This window comes from Rhinoderma darwinii, chromosome 11, assembly GCF_050947455.1.
Source record: "Rhinoderma darwinii isolate aRhiDar2 chromosome 11, aRhiDar2.hap1, whole genome shotgun sequence".
Classification (NCBI taxonomy): domain Eukaryota; kingdom Metazoa; phylum Chordata; class Amphibia; order Anura; family Rhinodermatidae; genus Rhinoderma; species Rhinoderma darwinii.
Genome location: NC_134697.1, coordinates 61047571 through 61075463, shown reverse-complemented (window position 1 = coordinate 61075463; position 27893 = coordinate 61047571). Strand labels below are relative to the sequence as shown.

The 27893-nt window shown below is 42.3% G+C and overlaps 1 protein-coding gene across 1 annotated transcript in view; it reads right to left on the bottom strand.

The window, feature by feature from the left end:
* NDST2 (N-deacetylase and N-sulfotransferase 2) overlaps positions 1-27893 on the bottom strand; it is a 124376-nt gene that overhangs the window by 48981 nt on the left and 47502 nt on the right. The window contains exon 2 of the mRNA XM_075841653.1: positions 10286-11659. Coding sequence (XP_075697768.1) covers positions 10286-11311 — 1026 coding nt within the window. The 5' untranslated portion in view covers positions 11312-11659. The remainder of the gene's footprint in view (positions 1-10285; positions 11660-27893) is intronic.

The following is a 27893-nucleotide window of genomic DNA, read 5'->3' as shown; positions in this document are numbered from 1 at the left end:
GCTCAGGCTGCCAGCTATATTAATTTCCATTGAAAAATACAAGTAGGTGGTGAATCGAATTACAGTAGTTTCTCCATCACTGAAAAACACTTAAAATAATTCCTTGTTTCCAGCATTCCTTGTTTTTCTACTGGTTTAAAAAAAAAAGTGAAATAAAATACAATACAAATACTTGTAAACTTATAAATGTCACGTCCGACATATCCTTTATTGACAAACATTTGGTTACGGATTCCAGATCATGTTTTTCACAGGCTGAAATCACACATGCCGTTTTCAACGCAGTTTTTGGAATCAACAACCAGAGGTGTATAAAAAAAATTATAGAAAAATGATACATAAAAGACCAATAGGTCTCCGGTTTTGTTTAACAAAAAAAATAAAAATGCATGTGTGATTCCAGCCTTAGGGCATTGTCCACACAGGGCAGGTACACTGCATAAATGCACACTGCATATCCACCCTGGGCGCCGCAGGGAATTACGGTTGAGAAATCGCACCAAATTGTGGTGCAGTTTTTCAGCCGAAATGTCCGCTGTGGAAAACTGCGCGTAAAAAAAAACCATATTCCATACTTACTTAGCCACGGCGACGCATCCCTCCTCTGCGCTGCAGCCTGGTCCTCCTGGGAGGTTTCATCCCATGTGTCCGCTGCAGCCTGTGATTGACTGCAGCGGACACACGGGCTGAAACGTCATCCCAGGCGGCCGGCCTAGACAAAGAAGCATAGAATTCTGGGTAGGTATAAGATTTATTTTTTATCCGGAGTTGTGATTTTTGCGGTGGAATAGCAGCTTTTCTGTGGCAAAAATCGCAACATCTGCTATTTGTTGCAGGTTTTACCTCATCATTGAATTCAATGGATAAAACCCGCAGCAAAAAGAGTGATTACGCAAATGCAATGGACATGCTGCGGATTAAAATACCACACCGCAGGTCAATTTTTGCGGTTTTTCAGCTCATCATTTACGCAGCACGTGGATGAGATTTGTTTAAATCTCATCCACTCTGCTGCTACTGTATTATGCCGTGGATTTTACACAATGAAATCTGTTGCGGAAAATCTGCGGTATTTACACGACGTGTGAACTTACCCTGCGCATGTGTTTAGACGTTACAGTTCAGTTGCGGTTAATACTGCATTTTTAAAGAAAAAAAACGCATCAGAAAACTGCATGTGCTTTTCAATGCAGTAAATGATTTTCTGATGCTTGTTTTGCTTCGGTTTTGACCGCACGTCAACATCTGAATACACTCTTAAGCAAAAATGGGAGAGAGGCAGCACTCCAAAGTAGATAAACGGTTTATTTACCCATTTGTGCAGACGAAGCAAAATTTCAGCTGATCAATGCAGTCAGTGTCAGGCCTGAGGAAACCGCTAGTGCAGCATCGAAACGCGTAGCCACCTACTTCCCAAATAAAACAGATTTTATTGCCGAATAACCTGCCTATCTCTTTGATCGTACCACGCAGCAGCGCCTCAAAAAGATCCATCCTTCTTTTCACTTCTTCATTCATCTCGTCAAGCGGTTACCTTTATGGTAACCGGCCTGGATCTGGCAGCAGCACCTGTGGATTTTTCTTGCGACTTAAACCCTTGTCCTTAGCATGGTACATCTTCACCTTTTACCTGCCTAACCTATTGACCTGCACCATGTGGCGCCGTGGTTTTTGCTCTTTTTCCCGTGAAAAAAATAGGACATTATCCTATTATCTTCCATTTTCACGGATCCCTCCATAGGCTCAAGTCTATGGGGATCCGTGAAAACGGGACCCGCACGAGGGCACCTCAGACATGAAAAATGTCAAGTTTTTCAAGTCTGAGTTTCCCCACACTTGTGTGAACCGAGCCTGTGGCTGATCCGAGCACACGTCTATGGGGGAGATAGTGGTCGTCAATATAGATGGTGGACCAATTGGTGACCGGGAAATTAGCCCTATGAAAGAGCTAATAAGGCTGGCCACTAGTAGTCAGACAGAACCGGCTTGCCCCAGAATCCACAAACAGCAGATCTTACAAGGGAAAAATGGCAGACATCACTGGATATCCACAGGATATGTCACATGTCTAATGGATAGGAGTCACATATATGGGCCAACTACCCATCTGGTCCTATCCTCTATTCTGCCAAGCGAGGTGGCAGGTAGCAGCCGCATCCAACCGCCGACTAAATAGTGAGGTGGCCACACGTGTGTCTCTCTCCATTCAAGTCTATAGGACCCGGATCTCCAGATTGGTGGTGGTTCCAGAGGTAGATATACCATAAATGTCGGAGATGGGAATAACCCTTGAATGTACGTCAGAAGCATGGTTCTCATATGTGGCTGGATACATGCTTTATAGAAGCACGAGACCTAACATTTACCTAAAAGTATCTCCATTTGTTGTGACATCTAACACAATCTACTGATCCCTGCAAAAAAATGCTTTTCACAATAAAAAATGGGAGAGTTGTTCCATTCAGCGTCACCTTCTAGTGCCGAATACCAATGATCCTACATCAGATAAATCAGCACAAAACGTCTTTATGATTAAAAACTGCAATGATTCAGAAGGGATGGGCTGGTAGCAACAAACAAAATCATGTCTGGAAGTCGTGCAGAAGACAAATGTAACAAGCAGCGTGAAGTGTTGCAATGATTCACACCTACAGATAATAAAGGTCTATCCTCAGGCCACTTTTTACTGGACCCTGTATGTATTCGCTCCAAGTTACAGGGAAATGTTCAAATCATTGTGTTTCCATTAATTATATTCCCGAACAGTAATTATTCAGATTCCTTCATAAAATAGTGTGTCTAAACCAGTTCCCAAGCAGCTTCCTAAGTATGTTCAGGACGTTTCTCCAGAAAGCCGTAGAGCGCGGGTGACATCTGGATTTTCCAGGCCCTGAAGCCGAAGATATGCCATTTGCTGTATAACTGAAGAGCTGGTGGCATGCATTGATATATGCTATGACTTCCTAAGCTAGGTGGCAAACCAAGTGCTTGCGAGTGCGTGAAAAATACTTGCCCCATGCAATGCACGCGGAAAGATTTATGCACGTAAAAGTTTTTTTACGCGCGTAAATCTGCCACGCTCGTGTGAATGTAGAGGTGATGGCCTGGGGTTCGAATGCTGGAGTCCTAAGTGACCAGTCATCTAAGGACACTGGGGCAGATTTCCCAATGCTGTCTAACATTTATCACTTCGACCACGCAGTCAGAAGATGCGCCAAGCTGATCAAAGTGGTGCACGCTGTGTGATAAATTTGGCGCATCTTGGTAGACATGTTGGACAATTTCCTCTTTAAAGAGTTACTACACTTTCAATATGTCATAGAGGCATATAAAAAGTTCGGATCAGTAGGGGTCCAGGTGCTAAGACCTCCGCCATTGCTGAATTGAAGGTGCAGAAGCACTCTCCGGAGCACCCTGCACCTTCGGCTGTGATTGGCACTCCAGGTCAAGCGGAACATCTATGTGGGTAGTCTTCAGCCTGACGATGAGCACTGACCACAGTCGAAGGAGCAAAGTGCTTAGGTGAGCGCTTCTGCACCTTCGTTTCAGCAACGGTGGGGGTCTCAGCACCCGAACCCCCACCGATCCAAACATTTGATATGTCTCTATGATACATCAGAAGTCTGATGAAAGTGTAATTCCTATTTAAGCCATGACCCATTTTGATCTAAGCCCAGAACCTATATCGAGCGAGGCACAAAAAGCATCTAAAAGTATATCTGCCCCACTGTGTAGGTAGCGATTTTAAATTTGACATTTGTACTATTTATTGTTTTTGAAAAAAAGCTTTCATTGATTTTCACAAAGATCAATAGAGCAGCATGTTGTGAAATTATGCCGTGATGTAGAAAAAATAAATCCTTAGGGCATTTTCAGTATTCGCATGGACGTAGCTATAGAAGATGCAGAGGTGGCAGTGCACCAGGACCCTGGAACCTGAGGGGCCCTGGTACAGGTTTTGTACTGGGGTGCAGGAGATTATTATACGGGTACTCGGAGGTTTAAAGGATCTGAAAGTGAAGCTAACACTCATCTGTGACTCGTGCAGCACAGGCGCTCCTGATATTGTTAGTAAATCCTCCAGATAGAGACATAATAGGGGTCTTGTCATGGAAGCCACAGGAACATATCTAGAGGAACTTGCAGATTTGCAGCAATACCTGCACAGCCTGGGTCGGAAGCCGACAGGGCGTGTTTTCTTGCCACTCTCAATCACCGGTTTTAAAGATGACAGATAGAATGAGGAGTGGGTGGAAAGCCGGCTAAGGAGGTTTAACAGTTGTGTGCACCAATGGAGATTTAGAGATTGCCTGGCGTTACCATGACAACACATCTGTCAGACGATAAGGCCCAAACCAGACTGTAAGGCGGAGTAATCCAACATTGGAGATGAGCGAGGAGACAAGGCAAAGACGGGTCAGAGCGTGAAGAATGAGCTACAGAGTCCACAGGGGTCTTCTGCTCACGGTTTACACAGCTCATGGGACATAAAGGTTTCCTTGGCACTGTAATGAAGAAAGATACTGATTTTATTTATAGGGGTTTATCGCCTTTTGGTTTATATATGGAAGTGGTAGTGCCAGCTTCTCCACACACCCAAGTTTTCAAGAACTTCACATAAAATTGTAACTCAATTAGATACACTGAAACAAGCAAGTACATACTAATAAGGCTTTGTTCACATCTGCAGCAGCCACATGGGATGAAACGTCAACTCAGGAGGCCGGCCTGGACGAAGCAGCACTGAATTCTGGGCAGGTATAAAAAAATATTTTTTCCGAGTTGCGATTTATGCGCGAATTCGCAGATTTTCCCCGGCAAAAATTGCAACATCTTCTATTTGTTGCGGGTTTTATCTCCCCATTGAATTCAAATGGAGAAAACCCGCAGCAAAAAAGCAGCGATTACACAAATACAATAGACATGCTGCGGATTAAAGAAAACGCACCGCTGGTCAATTTCTGAGCATTTTTTCCACTCCTATTTACGCAGCGTGTGGATGAGACTTGTTAAACTCTCATCCACTTTGATGCTACTGTATAATGCTGCCGATTTTATGCGGAAAATCCACCATATTTAGGCAACGTGTGGACTTACCGTAATACGCTACAGATTTTCCATCTGAAAATCTGTGTGCGCCGGGGGCCTAAGGGTGAATTCACATGTGGCATATTTTGTTGCAGAGATTTCTGCAACTGAAAATCACTTCCATTCATCTGAATGTAACTTGCTGAAATCCATGCACCCGCTGCAGAAACAACCACATTCAGATAAAGTTCTGCAACAAAATCTGCAGCGTGTGAATATACTCTTATACTGCAGAAGTGCATATTACCACTACACATTCTAAAGGTTTAAGGGGAGTCTGCCAGGAGATCTTACGCTACCAAACAGCTGGCACCGCATCGGGTAACAGAATAGGAGCAGTTTATTGTACAAGGTGTTACTCCTTGCATTAGTGTAAGAGAGTCTATAAGCAGAGCAGTCAATCCACTGCAGAGGGGAAAACCGGATGTTACATGACACGATTAGGCTATGTTCACATGGGAGTTTTTTGCAGGCGGAATTTCTGCCTCAAAATTCCGTTTGGAAGTTTGAGGCAGATTTTCCTCTCCCTGCACACCGATTTTCACGGCTTTTTTCGCCCGCGGCCATTGAGCGCCGCGGGCATAAAGCGAAGTACGCTTTCTCTGCCTCCCATTGATGTCAATGGGAGGTCAGAGGCGTAAACGCCCGAAGATAGGGCATGTCCCTTCTTTCTCCCGCGAGACTGTTGTACTGCTCGCGGGAAAAAGATGCCTCCGCCTCCCATTGAAATCAATGGGAGACATTTTCGGGCCGTTTTTGACAAGTTTTGAGGCGCGGTTCCCGCGTCAAAAAACTCAGTGTGTACAAAGCCTTAAACAGATGACCAATACATTTCATTTAGGTATTAACCATTAGTTTTCTGAACAATTTCGTCTCCATTTTTAATTTTTTTAAATCTTTCTGATGAGTTTGTGAGATCTACTGTTCTATTCTTGTAATTACAAAATATGTATGGATGATCAATGATCTGTCATACGGGAACCTGAATTCTTAATAGAAATGAAGATCTGATCAAGATGTGCGCATTTTACATCATTGTTGTTCCCAAGCTTCAACCTTGCATTTTAAGTGGTTTGGAGGAGAAAATCTCCCTGGGATCTTCTATTTCTTGCCAGGAGTAAACCCAAGCAGATAACAAATAGGTGCAAAGCCAAAAGCAAATCTCAGCAGGCAAGCATGCGGCGCGCTGCACACAAGGAGCATGGACACAGAAAATGCTTCACATTGAGCCGCCTGACAAGCTGTCATACAGACGCCCTGCTGACAAACCCAACTCCGCCAACCTCCACACCAGACAGTGCAATGAATAGCAGAAGCCGCACCTCGCCTCTAAGCTTGTACATATAACATAGATATAGATCCCTCCTGTGGATAGATCCCCTGCTTCCAGCCAGCTCTATGAGACTAGAAAAAAAGGCGAAGCGGGAGGGGAAAAAAAATTTCCTTGAAATGACATGAAAGGAGCAGTCGTCGCAGGGAGCTGAAACTTCACGCCTGAGGAAAATTATAATCCTTCTTATGTGCAAATCCTGTAGGGTCTGAAACCAAATCCATTTAGCCATGTGCTAGTTGCTCCCCTTTTCCTTATGCTTTAATTCTTTGCACTTTTAGCATTTTTTCTGTATTTGCCCACGTGTGAGTGTGAGAGAGAGTGTGAGTGAGAGAGAGTGTGAGTGCGAGTGCGAGAGAGAGAGAAGGGAGGAGAAAGAAGAGAGAGAGAGAAGGGATAGAGAGAGATATTTTTCATAAGAAAATTTGTCCTTACGGTCTGGAGTAAGAACAGCCTAATGTCAATATTGAGAAATGCATATAATCCTGAACTGGAGACAGGCAGATAGGTGAGCAGTCTAAGGGCTCATTCAGACGAGCGTCTATCTAACGTGCGACGGCCGTAAAAGAAAACAGCCGTCACACGAACTCCTGTATTTCAATGGGACCGTTCACACGTTCAGCGTGAGGGTCTGTAAAAAAAAAATAGGACATGTTCTATTTTCCTGCTGGTCACGAATCCCTCCATAGATTCTAGTCCACAGGGGATCCGTGACAACGCTTCCCGCATGGGTGCACCTTGGACGTGAAAAACTGCAGTTCTTCACATCCGAGGTTAGCTACACTCGTCTGAACGTAGCCTTTTGCAACTAAACATTTGCTGCCGGTCTCTAAATTTTAATACACTTTAGGCAGGGATCCTACATCTATCTGTTGCGGAATTTAGGTTCAGTGTTACGCAAGAAGCTTTTAACAAACCCCATTCACTTACAGTGTAACATATCTGCAGCGGTTTTTAGGCATGCGGGGGGATTTTTAAACCCATGGCATGCCTGGTTGTGGAAATGCCACAGATTTTCCTTAAGGATTTTATTCATTGCAATAAGTGAAAACCGCAGCTATATCAGCATCAAAATCCACGTTACCATCACGTCACAAATAAAACGACATTGCTTGCATAAACCCAAAGGGGGAAGCGTAAACTCTGGGATGAGATAAAGAGGACATCCCCAGTGACGTAAAAGCAGCAGGTTCATGCCCCCCAGGAGAACATTGTACCTATAAAGCCCCCAGACTCATAATAACGGTGGGTCGCTGGGAGCTTGAACAATAGATGAAAAATCAATGAGCTGGTAGGACATCGCCGATTGTCTGATGCTAAAAGGTTTGATCCAGCTAAGTATTTAATAAAAAAAATGGCCATAGTTTCTCCTCCAAATCACGCACGATAATGTGCAATTACCCTATAGCCTTTCAATCACGACAAAATTATTCATGTGAAATTATTTTACATTGGGGTATTTTACAAGGTGCAGCGATCGGCCTTTTATGAGCGGCCGTTACAGAATACATCTACTGTAGAGGTGCAATATCCGGACACGAAAGCGACCACACAGCAGCGCCCCTGGAATGATCCCTTTTTCTCCTACAATTCTCTCCATTCAGGAACTTAGGAAAAGCTGGATGACAATCCTGCACACACTTTAAAAGGAATATCCTATTGACTATTAGATCTACCACTGTGTCATTAATGTCCCAATTTCAGCCTTATTCTGACCAGGGATGAAAACAAAAGAACTTGTCATTTATTCATCTAAATCCCTGCTCTTTATATGCTTAAGAGTCCAGTGGGAGGTCCTATTTAGTGACTGACAGCCATCTCTATTCACACTCATACAGGGAAGGCTGTCAATCACTGAGTAGGACCGCCCACTGGACTCCTAAGCATATAAAGATCAGGGATTTAAAATCAATAAATTACAAGTTATACTGAATATTTTCCAAGTAATCTATTAATCTGCTCCGCTCCTCCGGCGCTATAACTTGCAGATGCTCACAGACTTCAATAGGGCCCTACTGCACCATCAGATTTCATACAAATGTTATTTTTGTACAAATTAAAAAATAAAAAATAAAAGAAAATGGTGCCATGTGAAACTCTGTACAGGACATGGCTGAAACTGTAGTGTGAACACGAAAAATATTTATTCACCCAACATACAGGCAACGTTTCACCTTCCCATTGAAGGCATTTTCAAGCCTTCAATGGGAAGGTGAAACGTTGCCTGTATGTTGGGTGAATAAATTTGGGATTTTTCTACACTACTGGAGTGCTGCCTCTTCTTTTGGATTGTGGTTGAACATTGTTGAGGTTTTTTTGTCAACATTCCTCTGGGGATAGCACCCATATCTTTATGCTACGGTGCAGCGCCTACATCTCGTTTGTTCCCCGAAAAATATTTATATTCAAAAAATGCAATTTATATGGTATATTGTACAATAGATCATACATTCATTCCAGCAATATGAGAAGCTGATGTTTACTTAGAAGGGTTGATATAGAAAATGCTTGTAATATCACTTGGTTTTTTAATCAGAGCTTTCTCGTAATCAGTTATCTCCGCTCAGTCTCCTGCTTCTGGTCTTGTGATATTCAAGATACTTATGTAGTTCTGCGCTGTAAACAAGATTATCAGAATTTCTACGTGACATGGTTGGATTACCAGCCAAATACCCAGAAATACAAAACTGTGCGACAGCTTTATTGTGAGACAATCTATTACAACACTCTGGTAGTAGCAATAAATCGAAATTATTTTAGAATGTTTCATGACTTTGTAAATGTATTTTGTACGGAGTGTATATTTTTCTTAAAATAAATCTCTTGTTGCAATTTTCCCACCTTGTTGAACAAGGCTTACAACATTACATACAAAGCAGAACACCAATAAAACCCCTTAACAGGATAATGCCAAATAAAGAGATTATTATAATAGGATTGTAGTCACATGATTTGGTGGTTGCGGATGAGTCCCCTTTTGTGACAGGTGAGTAATTCGGCTCTGTACCCAGAAGATTAGGATTTAGCTGAACTGGTAGAATAAGTTCTGTGTCTGCATGGCAGGTCTATTTCAACCCTCGCTCCTCCTTGACAATGTCATGTGCACAGTGCTTTAGAGTTTTGATCACCAGAGAACGCTTCAGCCTAGATATGGCAGGAACATATAGACTTTCGAGATTTCGCAATATTAAAAATAGACCAATGCAACCTGGGAATTATAATTGGCCACAGCATATTACAACATGAGCACAATTAGAGTACTGGTGCGTAAGAATAGATAGAATATTTAGGGATTGTTGGGGTACCCATCAATTTCACACACTGATAAAATATCTGGACATCTTGTTGATTTTAGCAAAGAGGAAAATCAGAAACAAAGCCGATTTTGTGGCAATTAGAAACCAAAATGTATAAAAATATAGAAATAGGCCAGCGGCTTCTAAACTGTGGCACTCCAGCCATCAACATCTGATCGCTGGGGGCACTCCAGGCACACCGCCTATCGGCTGTCTTGAATGGGCAGCTGCTTCCCCTTCATTCCTTACCTGCTCGTACGGTGAATCGCAGTCACACTTGTAAAAGCGGTTCACAGGCTTCTCTCATTTAAGTGAATGGGAGAAGGCTGTAATACTGCGAACCGCCGATACAAGTGTGTCGGCGATTCTCAATACGAGCAGTGATTGTAATAGGGAAGTAGCGCCGCAGCCCCTTCAAAACAGCTGATCAACGGTGGTGCCTAGAGTCGGACCCCCACCGATCAGATATTGATGGCCTACCTGGAGAATTGGCCATCTATTTCTTATGACTGGACTACCTTTTTAATACATTTAAATATTCATTTAAGACTTTAACTACCAAACAACTTACCTCAACATCTGATACTTTCATTCGGGTTCCTTCTTTTCCAACAAATATATCATCAATATCAACCAAAAGGTATCGGTCAAGTGTTAGGCAGAGACGTTTGCCTGTTAAGTAGGCAATAGCATCAACAAAAATGAGTTTGTGTAACCAAAAGTTGAGATTATTTCCAAAAAGTACCCTTTGGATACCATCATGGAGGCCCAAGTCCTGCACCACAGTGGCATGAAGTGCTTTGTGCGTAGCAAGATGGGGAATGGATTCGGCAGACTTGGTACTAGCCAACAGTACAGGTTCATACGTGCTGTGGTTAGACTGAAATACTGTCCAGTCATCTCCAGGAAGCGGACCCTGCTCCACCTCATTCGCTCGGGTCACATAAAGAAGTGGAGCGTTCGGATTAATATGGTAGTCTCTCAATCCCAGATTGGAATGTAGGAAGAGTGGGAAGCCTTTTAGCTGGGCACTTAATAAGCTGTTTTCATTAGCTTTAAAGAAACCAATGATTCCAACTCCATATTCCACACAGTACTTGTCCAGCAGTTCCCGGTTCCAAGCATCTAGATTAACATATTTCAAGATGTTCTCATAAATGATCAAAGCATAACGACCACGGTCTTTGTCCGTCAGAGTTGGCATATCCCCCTTCCCGGGAGCTATTTCTGTCCTGTATCTGAATCTGCCAGATTCTAATATAGCCACAATCTCCTGTCCGAGTTGAGAGTATATGCTCTCTACAAACACAAGCACCACTGGTTCAGTGCGGGAGGTATCCACAGATTTGGCTATCCGCCAGCTTGCTTGGGGTTGAACCACAATCCTTTGCTGACTGCTGCAGTCACTAAAGGGTAAAGGGGGAGGCTCCTTGATTTTCGGGCTATTGGTCACATAGTAAGCTAAAAAACACATCGAGGCTAAGCAGAAAGCAATCAACAGTAGAATCAATCGGTGGAGTTCCAGCTGTCGCATGTGCCGAACCAGTTTCCATAGATTAATCATGTTGAGGCCAAAAACCCCACCTGCCTGTAGCATTCACCTAAAATGCTTGATGACTGGCCTCTGACTGCACAATGACAAAATGCGACGTCTCTCAGGACAGCAGCAGCAGCAACAGCAGCACAGTAGCAGGCAGTAAAAGTAGGACGCAAAGAGGTGAGATCGCCTCCAGCCTGCCATTTATGTCAGGTTACCATGGCCTCCAATTCCCATTGCTTCTCCGCACTCCGATCCGGGCTGCTTAACAGATTGCCACCATAAGATTACATCCCAATCGTCTCTCACATCTCTCCTTCCTCTTGTGCTGGCAAGGAGCGGCTTCTGAAGAAAGACTCCCTCCCAGAGTCTAATCCAGCAGTTTAATCTTCGCCGTCAGGCTGTGTCCTGGAATTGGGCAAAACAAAAAAAAAACAATTGTCAAAAAGGGTGTTTTACTGGAAAACAAGAACACTTCATTAACTCCTCGCCTGCAATGTCCGGGCTATCCTGCAAATACCTGGTTATCGGCTGACTACCGACTAGCTACACAGCTCCACTAGTTACCCGAATACATTCATCTATTTAGATTTGCAATAGTAATGAGGATTTTAATCATACATGCAAAAAACAATTCCCACCAATTTATATTGTAGTTGGAGGTCATTTTTGGAATACAATTTACAAATAGGTTACTGGATACAGTTCTTTGATGGCACAATTAAATGGATTTTTCCACCATATCACTTTTTGGCGCATTGCTAGGATACATCACAACCTAGTAATCAGTCCGACCACTGGGAACCCCACCAATCCCTTACTTTTGCATTTTGTGCACAAAGTTTCACTTTGCAAACAGGTGCTTTGCTGAGAACTGTAAGGCTGGATTCACACAGGATGGAAATACTGCAGATTTCTAAGCGGAAACTCCCCAGCGGATAACCGTCCCAGCCATGTGGATGAGATTTGAACAAACCAGAGCATGCTGTGGATTGTCAAAACCGCGGCATGTGCATTCTACTCTGGATGATCATTGCGGATTTCAGTAGTAAAATATGCACTTAAAACATAGCTGCGGAATTGTTACGTATACGAAAATCCACATAAATTTCCAGCCCGTGTGAATCCAGCCTTAGGAAGTATACAAACAGCGGATTTGTAGCAGAAATTTCTTCAACTATCCAAGTGATCTGAATGGGACTCATAAAAATCCATGCACGTAATGTAGAAACGACCCCATTCAGATGTACGGAATGGATATTTCATTCACAGACACTACCAAAACAGCTTATGTCAAATGAGTCACCACAGCGAGCTCTGTGTAGACATTGAGACAGCAGGGACTGATGGAAGATTTCAGCTCAGTGACCTTCAAACTATGTGGATGAAAATTGGGTAGAATACAGGATGTAAAAAAGGATAAGTATAAAATATTTTATCTACATAAGTTGTGTAACTTTGTAAACACTTATCTTGCAACATGCTGCTGCGTCTCTAATGGGCCATTTCCATTTCAGACATGTCCTGTAAATATGGCATACATATACCTCGAATATCCTCTCTACAGCATGTTTTAAGGCCTCCTACACCACTGGCAACAACTCCTGTACAGTAGACCACATTATCTAGACATGTATAGATACATTAGTTGGTGGTCATCAGTCTACACATCCATAGATACATTAGTTGGTGGTCACCAGTCTACACATTCATAGATACATTAGTTGGTGGTCACCAGTCTACACATCCATAGATACATTAGTTGGTGGTCACCAGTCTACACATCCATAGATACATTAGTTGGTGGTCACCAGTCTACACATCCATAGATACATTAGTTGGTGGTCACCAGTCTACACATCCATAGATACATTAGTTGGTGGTCACCAGTCTACACATCCATAGATACATTAGTTGGTGTTCACCAGTCTACACATCCATAGATACATTAGTTGGTGGTCACCAGTCTACACATACGTAGAAATCAAAAATAGATATTGGGATGCACTCCTCAATCAATTGGCGTGGTGCTAGTAAGGTAGGGACGAGAATCCCACAATATTGGAAATATATAACTCCAGCACACACAGAGGTACGCAAAAGATCCAGATGCAAACAAATTTAAGTTTTATTGCAACAAAAGATGGTAAAGTTGAGGTGGAAAGCGACTTGGTAAAGACGTTTCGGCCGAACCTCGGCCTTTGTCACGGTCGCTGTAAGACGATATCACTGGTATGGGTTGTCCGCCGGATATTCCCTGTGTGTCTCACAGGGAATATCCGGCGGACAACCCATAACAGTGATATCGTCTTACAGCGACCGTGACAAAGGCCGAGGTTCGGCCGAAACGTCTTTACCAAGTCGCTTTCCACCTCAACTTTACCATCTTTTGTTGCAATAAAACTTAAATTTGTTTGCATCTGGATCTTTTGCGTACCTCTGTGTGTGCTGGGGTTATATATTTCCTACACATACGTAGATACATTAGTTGGTGGTAGTTATTCTGTGCAGCATAGTGGACTGCCTATGTCACAGAACAGAAAGTTTTAACTTGCTATCTGGCCACTGTACAAGATATCAGGACCAACACTTACAGAAAAGGGCTGGATATAAAAAAAATAATGCAGCAGAAGTTTTGTGCTTGAATATGTGGTATCATGAGAGCACAACGCATCCATTTCAGCTCACCAAGCAGAATACAGAGGTTGTTATTCCTAGAACACTGAATATTGGATGGAACAAATGATACCACATTTTCAAGAACAATAGAATTGTTTGATTTCTTCGATGACAAGAAAAACAATCTGCCAACACGTCTGCACACAGGTGTCCCTACACTTCCTCGCATACAACCCCTGTACCTGGACGTCTACTCTTTACTTTGGACAGAAAATATTTCCTGAAAGAGACAATTAGGACACATGTGGCAGCGGAATCAGAACGAAAAATACTCAACATCTGGCTGAAAGCTGCATTAACTCTGGACACGATGGAAACTTTTTTAATTTTTGTGTTTCGAGCCAATATGTTCTCGCTTCCAGCTGCCTAGGGAAATATGTGCTCAGCAGAACTATTGGAATGGATTTCCCAACAGTGCTCGGGGAATGGTGACGTCATCACCAGGGGAGCGACACCAACTCTTCTTAATGAAGGTATAATAGTGTCGTGGTGTAATGTGCAGTGAAATAACATGCTCCTAAAGTAAAAAATCTGTCAGAAAGAGACAAAACGACACCAGTATACGGACTGCAGTCTGGCAAGAGATCATACGTCTGCATGGTGGGAGAATATCTGCAGTCACTGAAATTGCAAGAATTGGAACCAGGCTCCTATAAAGACTCAAAAAGGATACAATGCGACCCTGTAGAAAAGAGGAGTTATGAGCAGAATAAGGGACGCGGCTAAAGTGCTTGGTTTCTTGACTAGGAAGCACTGATCCTCTATAACCCTAAACAGCTAGCGGATTAAAATAGGACCACGTACGACTCCATACAGACTGGACTCACCAACTGGCTGGATGAGAAAACAAAGAATCAGCACTCCATCGACTCTACTTTAAAGAAACTGCTCCAAACCAGATCTTAAAATTTTGGGAAACTGTAGGGATGCTAGATGGTGCGGGTCAGACACCCCACGTTATATAGAACTCCTTGTAATAGCTAGAACTAAAAGCCACAAGCAAGGATTGTAGGCTTTCATTGAACTCAATCATGAAAACATGGAACTCAACAATGTCAATGGGCGTCCTGCAAGCCTGAGATTTTTAGGTAGATTTCCCTTGTTTAACCCCTTCAGGACCAAGCCATTTTTGGCTTATAGGACCACAAAAAGCGTTGTCGGCATTCCAGAACGAATAACTTTTTTATTTTTGCATCAGCGCAGCAATATGGGGCCTTTTTTTTTTTTTTTACAAGATGTTGTGTCACGTATTTGTTAGTGGATTTTTTGGGTTTTTATTTACATTTATCTAAGAGGGGCAAAACAAACAAAACACAATTCTAACTTTTTCTCTGTTTTTATTGCCGCTCACCTAAAATAAAAAGTGTATATATTTATAGTACATGCTGTTGGGATGTCATATGTGGAGGTTATATTATGTTTTATAAAATAAATATTTTTGTATGCAATATTTTAGTACTAACTGTTCAGCGACTCTAAGGGTATGTTCACATGATTAACAAAACACGTCTGAAAATAAGGAGCTGTTTTCAAGGGAAAACAGGTCCTGATTTTCAGACGTTTTTTGAGCAACTCGCGTTTTACGGCCGTTTTTGGAGCGGTTTTCAATAAAGTCTATGAGAAAACGGCTCCAAAAACGTCCCAAGGAGTGTCCCGCATTTCTTTTGACAAGCTGTCATTTTCCGTGCCGTATTTTGACAGAGACGCGAAAAATAAAGGCTCGTGGGAACAGAACATCGTAAAACCCATTGCAGACAATGGGCAGATGTTTGCAGGCGTAATGGAGCCATCATTTCAGGCGTAAAACGCCTGAATTACGTCTGAAAATAGGTTGTGTGAACATACCCTAATACTAATGCAACTGAAGATGTCGCACTTCAAAAAATCTCTGTGTAACCACAAACCTAGTCCCGTAAAGATAACTGGGCAGTGCACTATTCTAGTCAGTAACCCGAATTGATCGACTGTATTCATCATTTCTTAGGCAATAGATGAAGTAGAAAATATTTTATTCCAGAAGGACACAGGGTCGAAAGCAAAATCAAGTCTATCATACTAATGTGAGATTTTCATAACATTTTAATTACAGTTTTAAATAATTATAAAATGTCAAAATAATATAGGCTGGAATTAATTTCCTCCCCTTTTGGAAACCGTTCACATGGTCTGAAAACAACCTGGATCAATTGTTTACAGCGTTGGAAAAAAAATATCTGTATTGAAAAGTAGGAGTTGCTTTTTAGAATTAAATGCTTTCAGCAGTTCGACTTGGCAGGTTACAATTAAGGCTTGCGTTGCCCACGCAGAGTGCAGGCTGTGCACCTAAAAAATATCAGCCGCAAGAGTCGTCTCAAGCTGAGGTAATGCATTTCAGACCCGAACTGTTAAAAAAACAGATTTATAGCCAAGGAAACTCACAAAATGATCACAGTAAATGTTTGGGCACAATGCCATGATAAGTGGCAAGTCTAAGAGAAGCTTCTCTACTTCACAAATGTTTTACTATTGCTTTGCTATTTTATTACGCTTTTTGTGGAATAAATGATAAGTCAATTTTACTTCCGATATAAAAGCTGTGATGTCAGATCATTAACCCCCAAGTTAGTCCCTTACTAAATGCAACTATTGTAAATATATTCAAAAATTCCAATGCCGATAGATGTTAAAAGAAAATAGCCATATAGTACAGAGCGCTCAGTGGTGCGAATTCACACGCAAAAAAAGAAGAAGATTCAAAATTAAGGCAATCTTGCCGATTTCCTTTTTTTTTTTCTTTTACTGAAACTCTAGGAGTCAGGTAGTCAAGGCGCCTAGAAACTTGCTGCTGGCATTTAATGGGGTTGTCAGCTTTGGACAGTTCGTTTTGATTAGAAAGGCCCCTAAAAATAAGCGGATGACAGGGACCTCCAGCAATCAGCTGTAATCTGTGGGAAATAAGCCAGCAAGCATTCACCGCCACAGGGGGAATGAAGAATTACATTTTTCACTGAAATCAATGGGCTCTCCATGTAAGGCAGACGTGCCATGTCCTCCAGAGGGAGAGACGGTCTTTGTAGTTGCTCTTCAATCTGGCTAATAGAGGACCATTGTGAATGTGGGAGTCCCCACTATTAATTCAGGATTTGGGGAATTTGAAAACGTGTTTAAAAGATTGCAACAGGTTGTTGTCACAGCTCTTGCTAGATTAATATGGATTAGAATATAGATGTGTATCATAAAATTAAAAAGTTTATTTAATTTTTCCTAAGAAGCTTGAAACAGTGAAAACGAAAAAAAGAATTGAATAACTCTTTGCTGTATGCAACAAAGGGTGCTGGTCATGAGACTTGTCCTGAGAGTTCTCTCTGTGATGCCAATTAGCTTGGAGCTACGGACATAGAAGAAAGAGGGAATACAAACCGGCGCCACCATAGGGCATTACCTACATAAGGAGTAAAATAGATGATGTGGTGATAAATATGCTCACCTGGTGAGGTCGTGCTAGGAGCACGACACCCCTAAAGATGTAGACTTTGAGTTTTTAGTTGGACGTCAGGGAACTGCAAGCCACAGGTTGTAGCGGAAGCCAAATAATTGGACCGGTTCTAGGTAGGATAGTGGGATTGTGAGAATGACACCTTGGGTAGGTGAAAAAACTACAAAAAAACCAACCCTTGAAGTGGCGCTGGTTCCTTGGAACGTAATCCACTGTTGGTTGCTAGTGTCACATAAAGAGGAAGCAGACACGATGTAGGTCAATAAGTCTTTAAAGGATACAGGTGACGCGTTGCGAAGCCGAACCGGCTCCTGACATGGCACCCATCAAGCTGCTCCACCAAAATAAATTCATTTGTAGGGCAGAAGTGGTGTAAAACCCCACAGATTGCAGTGGCTTCATTGAATGTTTACCTTTTCGATTTGCTATAAAGTATGAGCCACGAAAATACCAAACCAGTGTTCCCTAACCAGTGGCACATAGGTCCACAGCTAGTGGCTCAACAGCTGCTATGATTGTGCACCAACAACACCAGGGGAGTCCCAGTATGACAGACTTGGCTCCAAGGTCACAAACATATCACAGGCACTTAAACGGGTTCTCCGGGAATATAATGTTTTTTCATACGGATGAGCTGTCTACAGGATAGGTCATCAGTATGTTATCGGTGGCAGTCCGATACCCGGACCGATAGGGGGATTTCGAGCTCTGTATCAGAAGAATTGAAATGTGCTTTAATAGTGTAGCCGTTGGTTAATTTTTTCCCCAGAATTCAATAGTAAAAGCAAATATAGGAAATTTTGTAATATATCTTATTAGAGAAAAATGCCTCTCTCTCCACCCATCAGATGCCTCTCCTTCTCCCGCTGTCTCTTGCACTGATCATTCTCTCTCAATTCACTGCTAAACCCTGTATTCTGTGAGGTAGAGATGAAGACAGCAAGGAGCTGCTGGAGGAAACACAGACGGACGCTGCAGCTTCTTGTGTTTTATCTCAGCCCAGTGCCTAATTCACAGCTACAATGCTCCTTACTGCAGAGTAATCTCCTCCAAGTGAATGTCACACCCCAGTCTGGATCCTAGTAAACCATCTGTCTGTCTCCCTCCAGCAGCTCCATAGACTGAGATGCAGTAACCTGATCCCTCAAGTAAGCGGTCTTCTTCTCTACCTCTCCGAATACGAATTTTAGCAGTGAATTGAGAGGGAGTGTACAATTAGGAAGTAGGGGTCCTCATAACTAGAAATGGGAAAAAATTAATTGATTTATGGAAAAAAATTGAGACAACTTAAACTTTCAAGGGATTCTGTCACCACAATTACCCCCTAAATGGCTAACATCCTTAGATAGGTGAGGAGGATACCATTTTAACATACTGATTTTGGCGATCATACAACAAGCAAAATGAAGTTGTAATCACTTATTTTAATGAAATTCCAAGTGTTCACCATGCAGGGATGTGTCCTGGTTCCCCAAAATCTCCCCTCTGCTCAAAAGTGATTGTTCTTGAGTGACTGCTCTGGTGGTTTCCTGGTCATAACCAGTAGAGCTGAGGGGGATGTGGCGGGTTTACGGAAAAAAAGCCAGGACATTTCCCTGCCTGGTGGACACTTGGCATCTCATTAGCATACGGCACGTAAACAATTAAAAATTCATCTCCCTAGTTATGCTTGGTGTATGATCGCCGACATTGGTATGGTTAAACTTGTACCCTCTTCCCCTCTCTAGCAGTGTTAGCAGTTTGAGGGCAAGGTGTCAAACGTGGTGACAGACTTCCTTTAACACTTTTGATTTCGAACTGGACTATGGACTATATATGTTAATACTGCCACTTGTGTAAGCAACTCACAGGACACGCACGTAGATCTCCATGTGTAGTCAGACCTGAGATTTGCATACATGGATGCAACAAAGTAAACTACTACAGCAGACTACATAAGTCGTTCTGTGTTCACATCTGCGTTATAGCTTTCCGTTGTTCTGTTCCGTCATAGAAGTAAAACAGCAAAAAAACGGAGCCCGACAGAACTCATTGATGTTAAGGAGTTCCATCAGGTCTCACAAAATAGTGCAGCGTGCTGTGCTATTTAATCCGGCAAAAGTAGCGTGATCTGCAATGGAGGTTCTTAACGGCGGCCTCTGACGCATATATGAGCAAGCCCTAATAAGTTCTCATGGGTCCTAGCTTTAAAAAAACAAAAAACAAAACAACAACTCCCCTTTAAGTTCCATTTAGAAACAAACATTATCGTATTGAGGCCATAATGAACCATTATGCTTTTGTTAGTGATGTTTTCACAGTAAAGGCGGTCATGCTGCCTATATTTCCAAGGAAAGGAGTAAGGTGGTTTATGTGACACGCTGAGCTCCTATGGCCTGTATACAATCAAAGGATTTAAAAGCTTCTCGCAAAGCATGATTCGTCCGCCAGCAAAAGAACATCAGTTAAATGCGGTATAGTCCCGGGATTTACACCATTATAAGTCTACTATAAAGAATAAATAAAAAAAATTGCACAAAAAGACTCGCAAAATTGCATAGTTCTGCCTCTGTACTCATATACCTGAACAGCAGCTGGTGGTCACATACATTGGATGGGATCTCAGCATTTTCATATGACAGAAGCATCCACTGCTCTGGGTCGTCCAATCTGACAAGAATACAGCCATGATTGTCGTTAAAGAGATACTGCCATCATGGCACCCAAATCCGCAAAACTGTTGTGATCCTGCCGTGTCGACAGTTGACATATTTTACAGGCTCCTGATCCATGTCCCGTTGACGGAGCCTCAATAATGACATCCTGTTTCGGACCTAGAGTTGTGCTGCTTGCACAATGTGTGTATGGACTTCGTACACAGTAGTTGGATCCACGCATGCGAAGAGTAAAAAAAAAAAGATTGCTTTCTCCATTATACAACATAGATAGTAGTTTCTGCCTCATGCGCATTTGCTGTTCTGACACCCCACAAGTCCAATGCCGGGATGTAAACAAACTGTGCGGTAGGAAGGTGAATAGCATACGCAGCAATCTAGCATCAAAGCGTGCCTAAAGATCTCCTTGTAATGCCCATGTATCAACACACCAAGCCTGGGATGCTTGACAGACCACGAGTGAATAGGAAAAGTTTTGGATACCATGAACATAAAATTAATATACAGGATTGGATTACATTACATGTCAGATTTTAGCAGAAAATCATTTAAAAAAAAAAATCCCTGTTCATTTAAGGGCTAGTTCACACAGTGGATTTTGAGTGGCAGGTCCCGCCGCAAAATCCGCCGTGGAACAATTCCTGCCGTCGTCAGGAAGACTCCTCCCTCCCATTGACACCAATGTGGGGTTCGGGCGAAATCTGCCCGAAGATTGAGCAGGACGCTTCTTTTCCCAGGAAAAAGCAGCGCACGACTCATGAATTGAAATGAATGGTCAGGTGGAATTTTCGGTGCCGCAAAATTTCCTCCATGTGTACATACCGTAAAAGAGAAAAAAAGAAAAAGTGCTCTGTGATCGTCACTGTGGCTTGGACTGAAGAGAGATTGCCACCTCTGCTCAAAAACTCGAGGTCCTGTTGTGCCACAGCCATGTGTTGGGAGACAACAGCACGTAACCTTAGAACTGTAAATTATAATTTCCATATATGTCCTAAAGCATCCACAGGGTTAAGAAATAATGTAGCATGTTATATGTTTTACTGTAATTATGGATACATTCTATTAAAGAGTACCGGTCACCTCTCCGGACAGGTCTATTTTAGTAAATACTTGTATTACCCATGAAATAACAATTCTGGCACATATTTTCTTAGAACTCTTGTTTTGTGCTATTCCTCTGTTATTCCTCTTTGTAATATATGAACAAATTTGACAACTGGGTGTGATCATTTGCCTTGTCAAAGGAGCGCGTCCATACACAGTCTCACTGTCAGCACTGATTGGACATCAGTCTGTAAGGACACACCCCCAACTAGTAACACCCAGTTATTAACTTATTCATAAAGTACTAGAAGGAATAACAGAGGAACGGCACAACGTAGAGTTATAAGAAAAGATGCTCCAGAATTGTTATTTAATGGGAAATTGAATTATTTACTAAAACAGACGTCAGGAAAGGTGACAGGTTCTCTTTAAATGTGTTATAACTGCATCGATACTTTTTTCCCCTCAGCAAACGAACTACACATCTCTATATCCATAAAGAAGACACTTAGGAAGTTCAGACAATGGCAGTCTTCTTATGTAACTACCAATCAATCTGCTGCTGCAATGTGTCACAAGGAAGACAAGTGCTGGAAGCCGCGGTAATGGAATGCAAGTTGCTAGGGCACGAATGGACGACCAATTCCCAAAAGACCGCAGACAAGAGGAAGATTTGCACAAGCTGATATATCAATTTGACAACTGTTGCATTAAATTGGGGATGTAAGGATCACATTGTGTTTTGACAAGGGAATAGTGATTGAATATAGATGTCAAGTTCAGCTTAAGTGGATGCAGTAACCCGACATTAATTAAACTGCAAAATTGTACAACTAGTAACTAGTTTCACTAGAAGCACTTTAACCTTATCCACAAATAATTAAGGTAGAGGGGTAATCCAGGATTAGAAAATAAGGTCTGCTTTTTGTTTCACAGAAATAGCGCCACTCTTGACCACAGACTGTGCTTGGTATTGCAGCTCATATCTTTCCAATTAAACCAGAGAAGAGTATGCCAAGGTTGAGGAAAAACAGACGCACTTTTTTTTTTTTTTTTTTTTAACCCTGGATAAACCTTTAATTGAATTTTAAATTCAAATAAATTCAAAGTAAATTGTGATCCACGTGGCTAAGATCTTCAAGTTTGACGTTTAGGAACTAAATGCTTCTAAAAAAAAATAATCCTAGTTCACTCTACTCACTACGTAGAATAAATGTGATGTTATCACTATGAACACTGCTGTAGACCTTGACAGGCCTCGTTCTGTCATGTAGATGTATATATTCAATATTTTACTGTATCTATATGAGCCGGCAGGATGCTGCTATGGTCACATTCTCCTGTAATATGTACGAGATGCCGATTCTCAGCGCTGCGTCTTCCTACAATACAAGCAAAATATACTTTTTCAATAGTCTCTCCAGAACATAAGCTGTTAAGATGGCAGAGAACTTTTTCCTGCACCTGCAGTGCCCAGATAAGAGGCAGGGCGGAGAAAACATGGCAGCAGCAGCTAGGGAGCTAAACTTCTTTGAATCAGGGCACTGTTTTCACAACAATAGTGCTATTCAGTGCTCCTCCGATGGTTCCAAACAAGCCCAGTTTTGTTACATGGCAAAGTTTGTAAAGAAGGAAGAAAGGAGGAGGAAAAAAAAAAGGAGGGGGACTAGAGAGAAGATGTATCATGTTTCATCTGGAGGATCTGTCAGATTGGGTCTAGGCAACAAGGCTTCACAGCCAAAAGGGGGAAACGAGAAGATACAAAAAACACAGATGCCAGCTGGTGGTGCACAAAGAACGGGCGCTCGCTGGCTTTTTCCAGAACATCTTTCATCAAGATGGGCCAAATGTAGAGCCAGATTCTCGCCATACAGTCCCCATACGCAGCAGGGCAGCCGGGCCAGGTATCAACTTACAGTACTTGGAACCCGAGGCTTAGGATCTAAAGTTAAATCTTGGTAATAACTAACCTGTCATGATGCCTACTGAACACAATCTATATATGGAACAAGTAGTCAGAGCCTGGTGGGTGTGAAAGGCTCTGCTGTTTCGTTAGGCCCCATGCCCACAAACGTAAAAACTCCCGTAATTACGGGCCCCTAGACTTCTATTGGCCACGGGTACCTCCCCGTAAGCTTACGGGAAGGTGCCTGGGCCGTTAAAAAATATAGAACATGTGCTATTTTAGCCCATAGAAGTCTATGGGGCTCCCGTAATTACGGGTGACTACGTGTGTGCACCCGTAATTACGGGAGCGTTGCTAGGCGACGTCAGGGGATAGTCACTGTCCAGGGTGCTGAAAGAGCTAAACGATCGGCAGTAACGGTTTCTGCACCCTGGACAGTGTTACCGATCACAATATAGATCAGCGTGTAAAAAAAAAATATAAGTTCCTACTTACTGAGAACTCCCTGCTTCTTCCTTCAGTCCGGCCTCTCGGGATGACGTTTCAGCCCATGTGACCGCTGCAGCCAATCACAGGCCAATCACAGGCTGCAGCGGTCACAAGGACTGCCGCGTCATCCAGGGAGGTCGGGCCGGATGTCGAAAGAGGGACGCGTCACCAAGACAACGGCCGGGTAAGTATGAATTTTTTACTTTTACTGCGGAAAGGGCTGTCCCTTCTCTCTATCCTGCACTGATAGAGAGAAGGGGCTGCCGATTAGTACAGTGCAATTTTGCAGTGAAAACGTGCCCGTAAATACTGGTGCAATACGGGTCGAATACATGTGACCAAGGACCCGTATTTATAGAAGGAAAAAAATATGTTCGTGTGCATGAGGCCTTATTGGTGGTTTACGTATGTCGGGCTTGAACAAAGAATATTCTAAAGAAGCCTTTGCCAAAATAAATGATATAAAAACTTTTCACTATGTAAGGCTACATTCAGACGAATGTAGCCAACCTCAGACGTGAAAAACTACAATTTTCAACTTCTAAGGTGCACTCATGCGGGATGCGTCATCAGCCATCCCGCATAGACACGAGTCTATGGAGGGAAGCGAAGTACAAAAAAATAGGACATGCATGTTCTATCTTTTCACGGACACTTCACACGGTTCGTTGAAACAAGAATCGTGTGAACAGCCCCATTGAAATACATGAGTCCGTGTGACGGCCGTTGTTCTAACGTGATACACGCTCGTCTGAATGAGCCCTAAGAGTGTGACATATAACTGAATTCTGAACAAACATCACTTTAATTCTAATTTGATCGTACTACCCACTGGATTCATCACGACACATGTCTTTTTAACGGCCGTTACACGGACTACATGTACGCTCGTCTGAATGAGCCCTAAACCTCCTATCGTTTCTACTTCTAAAAAAACATTCCATTTATTTATAAAGACCCAATACAAATATTAACCTTCAAAATGGAAATAGATAATTTAATAAATGTTTAAAAAATAAATATTTAAAAACAAAAAGAAAGTTCACAAGACAAATAACCAGTTCTGAATAAGCTAGAAAGTCAAAGCCAGAGGCTGAAATACGCAGCACAACAGAGAATGCAGATGTGAAAATACGCAGCATGTCCGCAAATCTAGACCATTTTTTTTTTGCTTAGACAACGGTCTGGGTTTTGTTAATCCCTTCCCACCGCAGCCTTTTTTTTAAATATTTTTTTCCTACCTGCAATCCCAGAGCCATACTTGATATAGCGGTTTGAGGGCTTGTTTTTTGCAGGACAAGTTGCAGTTTTTAAATCGCACCATTTAATGTACTCAAACTAAAAAAAAAAATTATTTGCCAGTGGAATGGAAAACAAAAAGCAATTCCTTCTTTGATTTTTGCTTTTACAGTGTTGACCACGCAGCAAAAATGACCTGTTAACTTTATTTTGCGGGTTGAAAAGATTACGGCGAAGTCAAAATTTTTATTTTTATTTTTTTTAATATGTTTTGCTACAAAAACAAAACAAAAAAATATTAAATAAAATTGTTGTGTGTCACCATAATATTTGTATTCTCCCTCGTGGAAGTTCTCTGAGGGAGTTTTTTTGCGGGGCAAGATTGTGATGGTACCACTTTGGAGTGCATACGACTTTTTATTTAATTTTTCCATACACCTCCTTCCCAGCTATGACATACAGTTACGCCAAATGTTGCAAAAGGGTTAAAAGAAAAAATCTAAAAATTCTTGCATTATACTTTTACAATACTTTGCTTTGGGATTTGCGCTGAAACTGGAGCAAATCTGCCACACGGCCTTAGGCATATTTGGCCATATTTTGTAAAGTATTAACGACACTTCGGTAAAGTTTTTGTGGGGCTTACTCACACAGGACAGCGTGATCACACTGTGCTGTGATTAAGTCCCGCACAAACTTTACCGAAATGTCTAGACACTTCAGTAAAGTTAATGTGGGTGTACGTGACAGCACAGCGAGATCTTGCGAGATCACACTGCGCTGAGTACAAATGGACATGAATGGAGAGAAGTATAGGACGCTGATTAGTCACTAATTGGTCAGCGTCATACACTCCTCTTTACAACGCCCAGTTGGTCAAAAGTTAAAAACACGCCCAGTTGGGCATTAAGAAACTAATTAGCATTAATCTAAAATTGCTCAAAAATGATAGTTTTTAAAAATAAAAACCACTGTTGTTATCTACATTACAGCGCCGATCAGATTATGTAGGAGATAGGGCACTTATAATCTGGTGACAGAGCCTCTTTAATTTGCCTCCTGGACATGGGCTGACGTTTCATTTTTTGCTAAGGAAGAGGTTAAGTGAATACAGGTCAGATAGAACAATCTCCCTGCCTAGACCGCTTATGAACATATCAGCAATGGGGGGGACTATTGCTGTAGGCGATCATCATCCGGCAAAGCAAGTCAGAAACCTTCTGTGTGCTCCAGCATTCATCCCAACAACAAGATCCTGCCTGAACATGGCCTTTAATCAGACCGCCTCAAGCGCTGTGTAGACTTGCAGGAGTTTTTTTTGGTCCATTTTCATTCTGCTTTCTTGAGGAGGAGGAAGAAGAAGAAAAAAAAAAAGTAAACAAGAAAAAACATAAGACAGTGTTGTGGCTGCCAGCTAAAAGCTTGGTGTCTCTTGAAGAACTCAAATGAATAGGTAGAGAATGGTAACAGGAAATAGTAGCCATGTCGTCTACATTTACCTGCTCTTGTGGTCATGAAACCATAATTATATCAAAACCACAGCAAGTAAAGAGAAACTAGACTTCAGGAAGCAGCGGCACGTGGAGACCATCAAAGCTGCTGCACAGCGACTAGACACCATTCAGCTTTTGACTGTATGTGTCTGAGGACGAGGAGATCTCTCGGATTGATCCAGGTAATGAGTTCCGGAGAGCAAAGCCCGCATGACAGACATACTTCATGGTGGATCCGGAGTATGGACATTTCATTCATGCGTGTTGATCTGAGGATGGCAGGGAGTGTAGTTTCAGTAGTTATTTCATGTAGCTGGGGTCTAAGTTCTTTATGGCTTTAAAGGTCAGCAAGCAAATTCTTTACAAATCGTTATTCTTCATTTTAGAGGCAGCCAATGCGGTGAGAATTGGTGTTATGGGAGGATGTCGAGGTTCTTTGGTTATTAACCTAGCCGCAGTGTTCTGAACTAACTGAAGACGGTATATTGCTTTATAAGGGAGGCCTCCGTATAGGGCATTACCGGAGTCCAGCCGGGAGGCTATGAAGGCGTGTACCAGCTAAGGGCCTGTTCACATCAGCGTTGCCCTTCCGTTGAGGGGTTCCGGCAGAGGTTTCTGTCGGGTTAACCCCTCAACGGAAAGGCAAACGGAAACCTTAGCTTCTGTTTCCCTCACCAATGATCTCAATGGTGACGGAAACGCTGCTAAAGGTTTCCGTTTGTCACCGTTGCGACAGGGTTCCGTTGTTCCTGACGGAATCAGTAGCGCAGTCGACTTAAAGGACAGGTACAGTTAGGTATCATCTGCACAGCAGGGGTATGCCAGACCGTGGCTCTGGATTATTTTTCCTAATGGCAGCATGTAAAATTCTTTGGACAGATTTAAAACAAAAATCAAAACTCCCCTGTTCATTTTAGCATTTGAGGGGAAAATGCCACGCTCACTCTTTACACAGGACATTATAACAAATATATCCGTATACTCTCGGACTGTGCTACTAGTCCCCTTAGAGAAAAATGCATTAAAAAAAGAAAAAGCGGACAGCACAAGAGAAAGAAGATATCCAGATTCCCGGTAACGTAAGTATTTAGAAAGTATTCGGCAAAGTGATCCAAGCACCTTCCTGATACGATTTCTTACTGGTCTGCATTTATGGACTCATGCACACAAAAAGCAATTCAGGCTGGTACTGCGGACTATATTTGGACTACTGTGTGCCACAGCATTTTCCCTAGAATTTCCCCATTTCCCCTGTTCGGCAATCCAACGTGGCTACTAAGTGGAGGGGTAACCACGCATTTGTATGGATTTCATCTCTCCTTTGACATCTATGAGAGTTAGAAAGAAAGGCTAGGGCGCCTGCTTTGAGACAAGACACCATCTATAAAACATTTATGGCATACCTTGTGACTCTGCCATAAATATTTGAGGTGGGAAAGCCTCTGTAAAATGTGTCTAGTCATGAGTCGCCCCAAAAATATTTTAATGTGTATTATTTTATTCAATTTGTCGCAGTTTGTATCGGGTTAGACAGTACTTCCTTTGTAAAGTGACATCCTTACAAACACTACTGGCAAATGTGCCCCAATGTGTCTACAATCTTACAATACTCTGAAACACGGGAGCAAAGAGCAAGCATTAAAAGGGAACCCGTCATGTAGAA